The sequence below is a fragment of the Molothrus ater genome, chromosome Z, assembly GCF_012460135.2.
Source record: "Molothrus ater isolate BHLD 08-10-18 breed brown headed cowbird chromosome Z, BPBGC_Mater_1.1, whole genome shotgun sequence".
In the NCBI taxonomy this organism is placed as follows: Eukaryota; Metazoa; Chordata; class Aves; order Passeriformes; family Icteridae; genus Molothrus; species Molothrus ater.
In genome coordinates this window covers 8,259,544-8,274,861 of record NC_050511.2, presented here as the reverse complement: position 1 = coordinate 8,274,861, position 15,318 = coordinate 8,259,544, and the positions used below count along the sequence as shown (strand labels likewise).

The window sequence follows — 15,318 nt, the reverse complement described above, 5'->3', positions numbered from 1 at the left end:
ATTGGTTATTCGTGTATCTGTGCTTTGTTCTTTTGCTGGCTTATTTTGCAAGCTCCTGCTCTCTGTAAATCTTTCCAAAGCCAGAACACTTTCCTTTTTAATACCTTTTCTTAAAAGTTCTCTCTGCCACATTGGTTATAAAGAATCCTTAATATCACCTAGGTAGTTTGTGTCCTGTAACCATGGCTTCCCCGTTTTTCTTTTTACTGTAACAATGCATTACCCATAAACTATGATTAAAAATGTAATCCTTTTGCTCTGACAGCTACCTAAATATATCACACAGTGTTCATACAATAGGGAAGAATTCACAACCACATCTGCAATACAAATAAAAAATAAATTATAACTATGAATCAACATAATGATTGTATATTCAATATTCACTAGTAAGATGTTTACTTGCCTTCATATGCATGTTTAAAATTCAACCACATTTTTGTGTCTCACATTAGCTATAGGGGAAAAAAAAGTTAGCTATTATTAACATCTCAAAGAGAAGCATTCAGAACTTAGAAAATGTGAGAATTAAGGTTGCTGGGGAAACATTAATTTCATTCCATTGGGCACAGGCATTATGATACACAGCTTAATTCCACAGTCACACACTTTGTTTTTTGTAGGTTTCCTGCCTCACTTCAGTCCTCCCAGGTTATGTTGCTACAGATTATTGGTTCATATTGTTCAGCATCTAGAGTGGTGGGGGGGTTTTGCAATCCAAAGCCTAAATCAGACATCCAAAAAAGAACTAATCAATCCAAATAGTTACATTTTAGCAAATTCTACATAAACTAAAGATGGTTTTGCTACAGGAAAAAAAAATCAACTGTCTTCCTAAATCTTCCTAATAAATGTGCTCCTATCCCTGCCTTTAATAATAATATTAATTAACGAGAAGAAGAGGAGTGTGAATAATCATGAGGAATTTATATTAGGGAAAAAAGAACAGATATGGTTGCTAGGGAACTAAGGAACAGGCAGGAGGCATTAAGGAGTTTCTCACCTCCAGGTCACCATTGTGACTCTGACCACTCCAGGAGATGCTCAAGCGCTCCAGAGAAAAATGCCAGAGTCAGAATTAATGGAGGCTAATAATGTTTACTCTGACGACTATCTTACATTAAATAAATTAACAGATTGCCACACTTCCAACAGCAAAAAGATATTAGAAGCCTGCGACAGTCACCGTACTTAAAGACTGCAGAAGACCCAAGTTACTGTTTCTTTCTGGATCTTTCTTCCAGGGTGTATATGATATCAGCACATAGGAATTCTTCCCTCGGCCAGATGTCTACTGCTACAAGACGAATTGACTATAGAATACAGCAAAGATACTATAATCTAGCAGGATAATAAAAATGAAAAGAGGAAACAGATGACAAGTGATGTTTTAAATGCTATGTAATATTCCTTTCCCTTCTCACAGTTCCCTCGATCACAGAGAAGCCACCAAGAGGTACAAATAGCTGCAAAATCCAGTCCTTCAGCAGGGAGTCTTTCTGCTGCTCAGCTATTCAACAAGAACTTCCAATTGTATTTTGGGTAGGATGTCTGGATAATATATATTTAATTTTTCTGTAGTCATAAAACAGGAAAACAAAAATAAGAAGAAACTACTGGTGACTTTCTAAAGACCATTGCTGTAAATGAGAAAGAAGTTTTAAAAGAAAGCCCTACCAGGCTGGCATTTCATAAGAGGTATCATATTTCTGCATCCTAAAAGAAAAAGATAGTGAGGGGAACCATCAAAGATGGTTGCAATGTTTAATAGAAGTTTTGCCCTCAACTCCCTAGTAATATTACCTGAATACCCTGCAATGAAGAAAATAAAAAAATCGCACTCAACCATACATTCAGGTCTTGTTCTTCTTGTTTACTGTATCTACATTTTTTTTTCACATTGCTCTCCGTTCTGCTGGTGACATGACAGTCACTAATTGCTGATCTGAGAATCATTAACCGAATTTATACAAAAGAGACAGGACTACCAGTACCTATTGCTATTCTTGACTGAATATCAAAAGCTCTGAAGTTTTTTCAAGTCTGTTTCCTTCTGACTGCTTTTCCTAGAGCCTTGCTTTTCAAATGTTTTATCATTTGCTGCACAAATCCTCTGACTTGTCAGTGGCAATTCTGGTGGTAACTAAATCATCCTGGTGACCTAGGAAGCAGAGATTAACTCTCAAGAGCCAGTGTTCATTTAAAACCAGATTGAATCCTGAATTGGTGAGCATAGAAATCCTCCTGGAAAAATGTGTCTATTCCTCAGGTTAGTCCCAAGGCCAGCCCTGTCTATCCAAACAGGAGATGCAATGATTGTTCCCACATGTGCTGTGCTGCCATCTAGGATAAGGGTTGTCACTGCAGCCTTTGCTGACTGGTACATATCGCTGGCCAGGGGTCTATGTACAAATCACAAACAGGACAGGACTGCTAGGAACACATCTTGAGCTGTTTTGGTTTCCAGCATCTCATTACATGGTTATGACAATGGGAAGATGCCATCAGCTCACATCCCAGGCAGCAGACCAAGAACTTAACGTTACCACTTTAAAAGTTTTTTGACCAATCACACAGAGCAAAAGCACATTGACAGTAGTTCTATCCACCCACCATAAGTACACATACCTTTGGTTAAAACAAAGCTTGTTTATTTTGAATACAATACCTGCTTGTAAGCCTTAAAACATAATGCACAGAGCTCCATTATTAAGCTTAGAACTTCCTAATATCTCACTAGATATACTTTTCTGCAGCTTAGGGAGTTATTCTAGACAAGCATTAACACACAGACCATTGTTCTACTTGTCCTTACGTTTCTACTTCTTACATAACTTTTCTGCTGACTTATCTTATGGCTACTGCTTAGCTCTAATCACAGTTCTGCTGTCTCTGAGGCCTGCCTTTTGCAGCTTTCCCAAAACCCTCTGATTTTAAGGATTCCCACAGTACATCTTTCTACCATACTGCCAGATTGAACTGCCCCTTTCAGATTAGATCTTGTAATGGGTCACTGTATGGTGAGGAGCCAGACACCACTATTCAGTGACTCCTTGAGGAATGTAAAATTTGTCCTTATGCTTAAAGCATTAGGGTGGACAAGCAGACCTGGACTCACAGATCCAGCCTAAAATACCAGAGAGCTCAGTAGCAGTGATGATGCATGTTGGTCACTCTGACAAGCTGAAGTGTCAGTTCATATTAAAGTAATTTTCCAAGAGCTGAAAATTGATTACATATTAATGAAACACTCATCAGGGCAAATGACAAACCTAGACTATATTTTTAATATATAATTAAAGAGACATTCCTGCAGCCCTTCTGCTCCCCATGCTACTGTCACCATAATACAATCAGGCTACAAGGCTGAGCAATCACAGAACACTCCTGTTAAGTTTAGTTCATCTTCCTGAGCAGAGACAGTAATTTCCACTTCCTCTACAGCACAGGACAGAGATTAACTAGAATTGTGGGGAAAATGTAATGTACTTGTAAGGTAGTAATGTACTTGTTGGATTCTAAAAGAAAGAGGTAGAGACATTATGAGAGCTAAGCCTGGCACTTCTGTAAAACAATTTTGTAAGTTTTATTTATTAGCTTTAGCTAATAAATATTAGATATTAGTTTTAGCTTTTTATTCCTGTTTTGAATATTAACAAACTCCTTAGTAAACCACCAGCTGGCACAAGGAGCAAGAAATCACAGCATGGAAACAAAGTCACTTGAAGCCTGCCCTGTACCAGATATTTATTTGCACACACTAGGGATGCCAATTTAAGAGCTATTTGCCAATACATTCTCTAATGCTTTCTGAGCAACACTAAATGGAATGTTTGCTTTATACTCCATGGATATTTTAATGCATGTGTAAGAACAAGTAAGCACCTTTAAAAGCCTTCTCGGGGGAAGAAAAAAATATAGAAAATAAGAAAATACAAAAAAAAGTAAACTGTGTCTCATTGTTTTCTGTATTTGGGGAAGAGGTCTATTTGTTTCTTTTGTGACTTGCTGAACAGCAAAGAAGCTATTTCAATGTCAGTGGGTGGAAGACCACAAGGGTAAAAAGAAATGCCTCTCTGTCCTAATTCAGACCCTTTCTGAGCACTGCTTAAGTGATCTGTTCTTGCAGTGAGGTTAACCCTAACTGGTAAGATTGAACAGTCTGATTTTGTATTTTAAATGCTAAATGTATGCAAGATCTGCTATGGAGCCATAACAAGATCTTGCTTCTCCTTGAGGTGGATGCAGGCACTGAGGTACACACTAGCACAGGGTGCTCAACACAGCTGACTCAAGGATTTTCCTCGAGCTACACAGCAAAGGCACGGAAACCTGAAACAAACACTTCCAACCTGTCAAACATGTTCAAAATAACATTCTCAAAATCACTGGCCACTTTCTCTCCTCACCCAGCACCACACACAGGACTGACACAAGACCAACAGGGTGCTGTTCCATGCCCTAACACTTTTGGCAAGCCCATGCACATGCCACACATCTCTGCTGTTAGTACCACACCTCTGAGTGTCCTGCTTGCCATGCTCAAGACCTAATTTTTCAGGAAAGCTGAGAATCTGATGCACTCATTCCCTTCAGTCTGATGCAGGAAAGTTGGCTTATGCCTTTCCATAATTCCACATCCCTACAAAAATTGTTGAGCTCAATTGTGCATAACTTATTTCATATGAAAGGAATGGTGTTATTGAAGTACAGAACACACATATATGTTATTTCCAAAGCTGTGCATTGGAAGCACAAAGATCCAGACATACAGCACTATTTTAAGACTTTGAACATTGAAAACTAAAGTTTCTCAATAATGTACAGAAATACATGAAAGCCTACAGGCATTTATAAATAAGGCTTGGTCAAGTCAAATAATTCATCCAGAACACCACAGACGTTAATTCTTATGATCAGCCCAGCTTTGACATATTTTCACCCATCAGGGGGATGGAGACTGAGCTGGAGGTAGAAATAATCTGGATAAAGAAAAAAAAGAATGAAACAAAGCCAGAAACTGATGTTAGAGGAGAATGCAGATACAAGACAGGCACAGAAGAAGAACAGACAACCCCCACATAAGGAGAAGAAGAAACAAAACAAGAATTTATCACTAAGTATGTGAAGAACATAGAGTCATGAAAGCAGAGAAGGAGCTGGAAGTGATATATGGTAAAAGGGAACAGGTGTACAGGTAAGTATCCCAGCTTTGAGAACAATCTCAGGAAGAAAATTTTCAAAGTGAAAGCAGTCAGCAGTGAAAAACCTAATAAAGAATAAAGCAATATACAAAAAACAGAGGAAAAAAAAGCAGAGGGACAGGGGGAAAGAGCACAATACTACAGAAGAATTATTGTCAAGAATTGGAATCTAAACCTTGACCCACCAATTAGTTTTACAGTGGCCACTATGGCCAAGTAGATATCAAACATCAGGCCCTCAAGCACAAAGGCATTCACTCCCCACACTCCCAAAGCCACTGAGATGTCATCTGTACTCTGAGTCAGGGAAAATGAGGGAAAATTGTGTGGTTGGCTACCTCTGGACTCAGAGGTAGTCAACCACACAATTCCTCCACTGCAAGAATATTCTAGCAGATAAAAGGATGTGAAACAGCAAACAAATTTAACAAGCTCAAGGCAAATATAGGAAATGTAATACAGGACAAGTTAAAATTATTGCCTTTTAGGTTATTGTGATGAAAATTATGTGAAAAGCCAAACATCCTCAGAGTTTAAACAGTTTATGATGTTTCAAGAGCTTTAAAATAAACGCAATGCCTTTACAGCATATTAAGTTTTTCAAACATGCCAATTGAAGCCTCTCCATTTCAGAGTATTGTGATAATGGCTACTGAAAATTATTGAAAATATTTATTTGGAAATTCTGACAATAAAAGAAACTGAAATTCAGAGCAAGAATTTCATCCCCAGTTTAGTTCACATCATGATTAATGGGTTTTTTGCAATTTTAGCATAAACATCTTTATTGTCTAGGACTGGATGTGGGTTTTGATTCTGAGTTTGTGCCCTTTGAAAACTTTATAAAGCCCTTTATATCTTGATACTCATTAGTACTTAGTAGGGGACTAGGAATGTCAGAGTGATCCTCTCACTCTTGCTTCCATGCCTGCTAACCTTCCACCAACCCTAACATCAAGTGTGTTGGGATTGATCTAAAAATGTTAACAAAAGGGTTTTATCAGCCAGGCCACCATCCACTTTTAAACTGAACACTTTAATACTCCAGTAGCAGACAAGACCCAGGAATTATTCAAATTAACCTGAGATTTTTATCCTAAAAGAGGATGCATGCAGACATGTCTGCACAGAGACCAAAGGATTACAGTGAGTTCTCACAAACAGGGACCCCACAGCAGTCTAGGTTTAGGGCCAGGAAGGGTAGCAAATGACTCCTCTTCATTGCTGGAGCTGAGCAAAGACCAAATAGCAAAGCAAAAGGAAAGACACAAAACTCACAGCGGGGTATAACTAAAATAATTTTTAAAAATTTTGTAAGAAAAAGGATTTTATCTTGCCTGCTCAGTGTCTCTGGGAGATCCGTGGGCAGGCTGGAGACACCTTGAGCGCATTAGGACCTGCCTTGGAAGGGGTGCTGCATACTGGAAGTGTGATGAAATGGCCTGACAATCTCTGAGGACTTTGTAGTCTCACAGGGCTGAACAGCAAGGTGACAGAGTGAGGAGTGCTGCAGCTTTGGGACAGGCTGGTTTGAAGAGCTGTGTAATGCCACAGAACTCTCAAGGTGTCATGGGCAGCTGAAGGGACAGCATGACACAGCATGACACAATATGATGCAGCCAGGACTCAAGAAGGCCAAGAGAGGCTGTGCTGATTAAACTGCCACAGCTCTGTGGGGCAACCTAAGCTGTCACTTCAGCCCCTCAGCTCTGCTTAGTAGCACCTGGGTGCATTGGCAGATGATGAGGTGACCATGAGCCCACAGTGTGCCCCTGCTGCCCGTGATATCCTGTGGTACCTCAGGTGGGCAGCAGGTCAAGGGAGGTGACCCTGCCCCCCTACTCAGCCCTGGTGAGGGCACATCAGGAGTGCTCTGTCCCCTTCTGGGCTCGTCAGCACAAGGAACACAAGGAGCTACTGGAGAGGATCCAGCAGAGGCCACAAAGATGATCCGGGGTCTGAAACATCTCTTTTACAAGGAGAGACTGCATGTCCTCATGCACTGCTGGCCCTGTTCAGTCTGGAGTAGACTGAGAGGGGATTTTATTAATGCATATAAATATATTAAAGGTGGGTGACAAGGGGATGGTGCCAGACTCTTTTCAGTGGTAGCCAGTGACAGGACAAGGAACAGTGCCCATAAACTAAAACACAAGAAGTTCTACCTCAACCTGAGGAAGAACTTCTTTATGCTGAGGGTGGCAGAGCACTGGAACAGCTGTGCAGGGAGGTCACGGAGTCTTCTCTCTGGAGACATCCAAACCCCACCTGGATGTGTTCCTGTGTCACCAGATCCAGGTGGTCCTGCCTTGGCACGGGGGTTGGACTGGGTGATCTCCGGGGGTCCCTTCCAGCCCTGATGGTTCTGTGAACCCGGAGGGAAAGATCTGTGCTGCACGCAGTGACGTCACGGGTGGCGGTTTGGAGAACGGTGACGTCACTGCTGGTGTCACACCACTGATAGAGCTCAGAGGAGGAACCGAGGGCAACAGGGTCACACCGGGGCTACACATCGACCTTCCCGCTGCTGGGCTGCCGCCTCCCGCGAGGCGCCGCGGTGACGCCATGGGGGTGTGACGTCACGGCGCATGTGGTGACGCCACCACGGTGCTGCCACCACATGAGTGCGGCAAGCCCTTACCTGCCGGCGCTTGTCGGCCGCCTTGGGGGGCATGGCCGTCCCTCAGGGCAGCGGACAGCCCTCGCCGCAATCCCGCGCCCGCCGGGCACGCCGGAAGTTGATGGCGGCAGCCATGGCAACGCGCCGGAAGCGGCGGCTGGACCAGGCCATTCCCCCAACTCCCCCCGCTCTCCCCTCGAGGGAGGAAATGGTACATCCCAGCTGCCGCTGCAAACAGCGCCGCGGCCCAGAGAGACTGACAGCAGGTCCCGCCCCTTGATGAATATTCAAATAAGGGCGGTGCCACGGGAAACGGAGCAGCTGGGCCGCGACCTGGTGACCGAGCCCCTCCCGCTTTATGAATATTCAATAAGGGGGGCAGGCCTCGGGGAATGGATTGACCGGCCACAAAACTGGTTATAGTGGTCGCGCCCTCGAATGACTATTCAAAAGAAGGCGGGGCCGCAAGGAGACCACCGTTCGGTCACCAATGACAGCGCTCCCGCCCGTCATGAATATTCATATATGGCGGGGCACTGAAGCCCAGCATCCGGGCCCCGAGCGCGGGACAGTGGCCCCGCCCTTTATGAATATTCAGAAGGGGCGGGGCGGCGGCCGGACCCGGAAGCGGCGCGGCTGAGTCACGGCGGCGGCGGCGGGGATGAGGCAGCCGCAGCCGCGGGCGGTGTCGTTGTCATTGTCGCTGTCGCTGTCCCCTCTCGGCGCCTGAGGAGCCGCCCGCGCCCGCCCGCCCTGCTCCCCGTGCTCCGCCCGCCGCGCTCGGCGCCGCCGCCAAGATGATGGAGGAGATAGACCGGTTCCAGGTGCCCGCCGTGCGCGCCGAGATGCAGCCGCTGGTGAGGGGCGGGCGGGCGGGGCCGCGCTGTGCCCGGGTTGAAATGACCCCGGTGCCGAGGGGGTCGCGCACACGCCCCCGGGTGTCGGCGCTGCGGGCGCGGCCGTGCCGCCGTTATATAACGGGGTGTCCTAGGCGCTGCCGCCATCCTCGCCGGCCCGGGGCCGCTGCTGTGTCATCCCGGGCCATCCTCTTATCCTGCCCCCCGCCCCGTCCTCTTCTCCTCCTCCTCCTCCTCGTCCTCCTCCTCCTCCCCCGGTGTGTCCCCGAGCGCCGCCGGTAGCAGAAGCGGGCGGGGGCAGGCGGGCGGCTCCGCTCCTACCGCGATGGAAACGCCGCTGCTCCCGGGGCATCCCGGGGTGTTCTCCCGCCGCCGGGCACGGGAATGGCCCGGGGACGAGGGGGAAGGACCGGGGAGCCCGGTTGTAGGCGCTGAGGACGGTTGTGCTTTTAATTGACTTTTATAAGCTAGGTGAGGTCTGTGGAGGAATCGGGCGGTGTTTGTGCCCAGCCCGGGCTGGGAGCTGCGCGGAGCGATGCTCCCCGGGGATAGCGGAGCTGTACGGGGTCGGTCTGAAGTTACACGCGCTGTGAAGCCACAGGACCTTCTCCGAGGATGGTTTTACAGCCTGCTCTCGACACCAAGCTGCAGCGAGGAGATGCTCATCTTGTGTAAAGTCCAGGTGTTCTGCAAAGAAACATCAGCTTCTCTGGGCCAACCCAGTTGTTTCAGGATATGATGGTGGATTGGGCAGCAGTGATAGTAAGCTTAGGAAACAGTTTCCTTCAACATGGAACAATTAGAAAGAAACATCGCCGTCAAATTAGCTTTGCTCACATTAAATGATTTGTATAAGGAAAGCAATCTGTGAGGGTTTGATGCCGTGCCACCGCATGTGTTTTTCATACCAGGATGTTTTTTTCACGTCATAGACACAATTATATTCAATTAATGAGCTCTGAAGAGCCTGACATAATGGTTACAATACTACATGGGACCCTGGGGAATCTTTCAGAGAAGGAAGTCTGCAGGCTCAGAGGACTTTGCAGATGTGTAAGTGGGCAGGTAGAGTGGTCCTGGGCTTTTGATAGCTTTTGAAATGGGTTATGAAGGAAGGCCAGCTGGCTGGCAGCCAGGGGAGATGCTAGACCATCATCAAGTAAGGCAAGACTTCTATGAGCTTGTAGCTGCATTGCTCCAATGCCGCAGGCTTGTTTGTGTATGTGTTGTGCCCCATCTGCCTGCCACAGAACTCTTGAATATGTTTGCCCATTTCTGTTTTCTACCTGGAAAAGGTTCTCTTGTGTGTTCCCCTCCCCTTACTCTCCCATCTTCCTCAGTCTCTGCCATATGAATTGTTTGGGAAGGTGGAAAGTAGTTCAATGAAATACTTGCACTGTTCCTTTTAGCAGCAGGTGAGGATAGGTTGTTGCTAGGTTTGTGCCAGCACTGAAGCACTTTTGAGATTTCTAATATATCAAACCATATGTTATTTAGAGTTGGTGTAAACACAACCTCAGTTCCTTGTTGCAGTTAGTGTTTGTAAGAACTTGAGAGCACCATAAGTGTTTTGTGAACAGAAAAGCTCTTCAAGGTCTACAGACTCAAATTATCTCTCAGTGGCAAGAAATACATTTCTCTTATTGTGGGAGTGTTGATAAATTCTGAAAATATGCTTAGTTTGGGTTGCATTCTGGGTTTGGTTGGTTTTGTTTTGTTTTGTTTTTTGTTGCTTGTTTCTTTGGCTTTGTGGTGGGCAAAGAACTGTCCATACAAGCTGATACAGGCTTGTTGCCTTCCCTACTTATTGTTGTTTTTATATAGGAGACTCAACAAATGTGACAAGAGTGACCATCTTTATTTGTTTTATTGAAGGCATAGTAGTCAAAGTTTGAAAAAGCTGTTGCCAGACAAAACAATAAGTGTTTTCTAGAAAGTCTGTGATAATAGTGGAAGTGTGGAATTTGCAGATACATGTATGTTTGCATGGACATGAACCAGGCAGAATCCAAACAGCTTCTCTGGTCCAACCCAGTTGTCTCAGAATATGATGGTGGATTGGGCAGCAGTGATAGTAAGCTTAGGAGACAGTTTCCTTCAACATTAAAATTAGAAAAATTTCACAAAGAGCTTTAACACTTGCATTAAAAATACTCTGAATCTGTGCTTCAGGTCTTCAATTCTTTTTTAAGTACTGGAGCTCATAGTGAAACCTTGTGGTTTAGGGGGTCTTGAGTGTTCAGGTGTCTACACACACAGTTGTTGTGATTGGGTGTATAGGATTTTTCCACAGGCATGGAAATGTTGACAGTGGTCTCAGAAGTGGAATGTAGCAAGTCTGGTATAGCATTTCTGGTGGTTTCCTCTGCTTTGTAGTTCCTGGTCTGTACTTTGCAGATAGGGACTGGATACTTGCAAGAATCCTTGCCAGTCTGGGATTTCTCATATTAGCTTGTTTGGGTGATGCAGTTCTGGCCAATGCTACTGCTTTGTGCCATTACAATTACTGTGTGTCTGTCACTCTCCCTCCCATTCTGTACTTTTAAGGTTGCGTTTTAAACGCAGTTAACAAATAAAAATAAATAAATCACTCACAGCCACTTGCTCACTTCCCTCCCACATCAGGATGGGGGAGAGAATCAGACAAGTAAAAGTGCGAAAACTTGTGGGTTGAGATGAAGACAGTTTAATAAAGCCATGCACACAAGCAAAGCAAAACAAGGAATCTATCCACCATTTCCTTTGGGCAGGCAGGTGTTCAGCCATGCGCAGAGAAGAAGGGAGGGCTCCATTACACCTGATGAATACTTGGGAGGACAAATGCCTCCAAAATATCATCCCCAAACATCCCCCCTTGTCCTTCTTCCTAGCTTTGTATGCTGAGCATACGGTATGGAGTATCCCTGTGGTCAGTTGGGGTTAGCTGTCCCATCTGTGTACCTACCCACCCTCTCGTGCACCCCCAGACTCTTGGCTGGTGGGGTGGGGTGAGAAACAGAAAAGGCCTTGATTCTGAAAGTGCTGTCCAGCAATAACCAAAACATCCCTGTGTTATCAATTCTGTTTTCAGCACAAACCCAAAACACAGCCCCACAGTAGCCACTGTGAAGAAAATGAACTTTATCCCTGTCAAAATCAGTACAAAAGTACAGAATAACATTATAATCTCTGGACTTACTGTCTGCTTCCCAGTTTAAAAGATTTCATTTCCAATGGTCTCAGGGAGAGATGCATCTGTCACTCTTTTCCACATCCAGAAAGCTGAAGTAAAAGTTTGTTTTTCACGTGTTACCTAAAAGTCACCATGACTTGCCACTGAATCTGTGTATAAAAATAAATGTTTCTAAACGTTATTCCCTGCTAAAAGCAAACAAAGAAGGTCCCTTGCTTGATTTATAGAGTATACACTAGATGAAATATTTTTCATCCTGTTCCAACGGGATCAGGGTGTCCCAGGAAAGCACTGTTCCTTCTGAGTGCTGGCCAGTGTGTGACAGGTCCTGAAATGAGGTTTGTGAAGGTAGGGTTTGCTCAAAATCCTGAACTTTGTGTTGTTGACCTGCATGCATGCTTTTGAATGTCTGTTCATCTGCATGGATAAAGTGTCATCTTAGCCTTTGATGTCTTTATACTGAACTCCAGGACAGCTGCTGCTGGTCTGCCTGGAAACCGTCTGACAGGCCTCCTGGTCTGCCCATCTTCAAAATTAAAAGATTGGCTTCTCTTTGGCATTTAGCAGCTGTATCTTTCTTAGAACACAGTCTGAAACCTTTCTGAACCCTTCCGCCCTCCAGACCTGCCACTGCCACTTGCACTATTTATTGATCAGCTGTCTGTCAGGGGTGATAGTACACTAATGTCTGGTGTCTGCTGGCAGCACATCCTGACAGTAACCAGTGCTTTATTTACAGAGCAGGGACAGAGAACCTGACATGACTTTTTGCAAAACTAAGTTCTTTAAAGCTAAAATATGTCTGGTTGGGGAACATTGTCTCTTTGACAGCCTTGTCCCACCAAGGTCTGTGTTGGCTTCCCATTGAAAGGCTAAGGGCAGCACCCAACTAGTACAGGCTGGACAAAGCCTACCAAGATCTCTGGTTGCTGCAAGTTTCTCTCTGCTGATAACAAGTCAGGTAGGGATTATGTTGCAGGGCTGAGAGGCATTTGGCCTGCAGGTTGCATGTTGGACAGGTCTGTCATATGTGCCCTCCAACACTTCACATTGGATGCAGTGATGTGAAATTAATGAGGTGGGTAGTCATTTTCTTCCTCTTTTCAGCTTGTTTGGATAAGCATTGTGAAGTCAGGCAAGCTGGCTTGACTCTGTGTGACCTCTGCAAATGTGTTTTGAGAACTGCTGGGTAACTGATGTGCACCCAAAGGGGAGGTTCAGCACAAGACTTAATGAGACAGAGTTGCTATGTGCAGATGGAGAAGATGGCATACAGTACCTGGTAACCTGGATAAACCTGGTTAAATATCATCCAGTTGTCAGATGGGATGAGGCCCAGTGTTTCAAATCTTGGAGAGACACGTTACACTGCATATTTTGATGTTGTGGTACAATTCTGTACATTTTCATTCTGGAAAAGAAGACAGACTGGTAACTGGCACTTGGTCACATTCACGTCATGCCTGTCCATGAAAATTGAACTATGTGTTCTGATCCACATTTCTGTTCTTGTATATTGGTCACATTTGGCTTCTATTCTAAAAATGTCCGCCTTTTCAAATTAATGAATCAAAATCAAATTAAAAATCAACTAATTTACAGGGTGTTCTGTTTGCTCCTAATGTTTTGTGTCACGTCATCCTTATAAACATAATGCAAGCTCAACTGCAGGAATTCTGTTTTGCTAAGATTCTGTCCATTTCCAACTTGACCTGTTGTGATCCTTCTGCACTCACAGAAAGGTCTCTCTGCCGTAGCTGCTGGGTAGAGGGTTATTTCCAGATAAAATCAATTCAGGGTTTGCAGGGATGTGATGAGGCCTGAAATTCATTATTTCTGGGACACTTACACTTGCTAGATAGCTTTCTTGGCTGATGGAGTTGGTATTTGATGTCTTAACTTCCAACTAGTCCATTTTTCCTGGTCTGTTGGTGGTGATGCATTTGTTATGATAATTTGTTTTCTAGCAAGTTTTTTGCTGGGAATGTTTCCTAACATAAAATTCTTATTACAGTGGTAGATATTAAAGGGAGAGATAGATGAAGGGAAACTTGCACAGTGAGGATTCTGCAGACAAAAAAGAAGTAAAATTTTCTTTGAAATAAGAACGGCTGGCCCTGTAGCTGTGTGTAGAGACATCTTTTCTTCAGCACTGGTGTCTCACTGCACACTCTCCCTGTGATTTTTAAATCTGTGTTTTGGACTGTTACCTAAACTCTTGCCAAACCCTTAGAATTTTTGTTAAAATGGAACATACTGAGCACAGTGCAGTGGGGTTGTATCTTGAGTCTGTTGGAACATGGATGCCTCCCAAGCCTGTGTCTCTTGCATGCACCAAGCCCTGGATGGCATGTGATGGCAGAGTGACAGGTGACAGTGTTGGATCACACGTTGCTCCTGTAGATCAACACAGGCAGTTTCTGTTCTTAGCACTAAAATGAAAGTAGAGTAAAAGAGCTTTTGCTTACATGGCATCAGTACCACTTTTGCCAAGAACGCATCTGTCGAAGTGCAGCAGCTTCAGTGGAGCTTTGACACAAACTTCTAAGACTTTGGCTCACTTTCTGAAAACAGCAGGAATGCAGTATTTCAGTTTCCTGGTTTTCAGCCCACATGAAAAATGGGAGCTCTTTCCAGAGAAATTGGGCTGGTGGTTCCTATATCTCAATCTGAATCATTGTGCCTGGCCTGGTTCCTTGCCAGCAGGGGCCTCAGGCTTGTAGCTCTAGTTATGATGATGACAGCCAAAGTAAGGGTTTTGTTCAGCCAAATCCTACAGTGATACTGCTGGCTCTTCAGCTGAGATGCCAAATCTGCACCAGTTCTGAAAGTGTAAAATTTTCAGAAATTTTGAAGGTACAGAAGATGCATTTATGTACAGCTTTGTTTTTTAACATCAAAAGAGAATAAAAATAAATTATATTATCTACCAGATACTTCGTTTTTTTAAAAAACTGTAATTTTAGTCAGCAGAGAGTATGAGTGCTCGGCATGCTTATAAAATCTGCATTCTTTATTTCTGCAAAATACTGCCTATCTCACCTTAAGAAAGTTGTGCTGCATACTAAGATCTCTCTGTAAAATGAGGAAAATGAAGAACAGAAAACCAAAAGTAACTAAAGCAAAATGAAATGCTCTACCTGTAGGGCTTATAAATAGCATGTTAATATAACATTAGTTCTATAGTGCAGGTACAGAAATCCCTCATTTTTCTAGAAGGAAAAAGCTCTAAAATGAAAATGTCATCCTTATATATATTCATTATAACGTAGCCCAGGGGTTACACAGCTACTATTTTGTAAATGCTTACAGTACATGAGATTTGTAATGTTGCAGGACTATGGGTCCTGAAAAAATTGATTTCAGATAATGCTGCTTTTAGTTATACAGCTTTTTTTGATGTGCTGTCATGTCATCTGTAACAGTGGCCTAAAGATGGCCTCCCTGAATACTGCAGTTAGTTGG

At 44.0% G+C, this 15,318-nt stretch overlaps 2 protein-coding genes across 4 annotated transcripts in view; one reads left to right on the top strand and one right to left on the bottom strand.

Moving 5' to 3' along the window:
* DNAI1 (dynein axonemal intermediate chain 1) overlaps window positions 1-7,923 on the bottom strand; it is a 141,376-nt gene extending 133,453 nt beyond the window's left edge. The window contains exon 1 of the mRNA XM_036402527.1: window positions 7,846-7,923. Within this exon, the coding sequence (XP_036258420.1) occupies window positions 7,846-7,878 (33 nt within the window). The 5' untranslated portion in view covers window positions 7,879-7,923. The remainder of the gene's footprint in view (window positions 1-7,845) is intronic.
* A 556-nt stretch (window positions 7,924-8,479) lies between these two features.
* FAM219A (family with sequence similarity 219 member A) overlaps window positions 8,480-15,318 on the top strand; it is a 92,909-nt gene continuing 86,070 nt past the window's right edge. For 2 of the 3 annotated variants that reach the window (XM_036402714.2, XM_036402713.2), the window contains exon 1: window positions 8,480-8,681. In XM_036402714.2, coding sequence (XP_036258607.1) covers window positions 8,622-8,681 — 60 coding nt within the window. In that variant the 5' untranslated portion in view covers window positions 8,480-8,621. The remainder of the gene's footprint in view (window positions 8,682-15,318) is intronic. The other variant, XM_036402715.2, reaches the window with a different exon arrangement.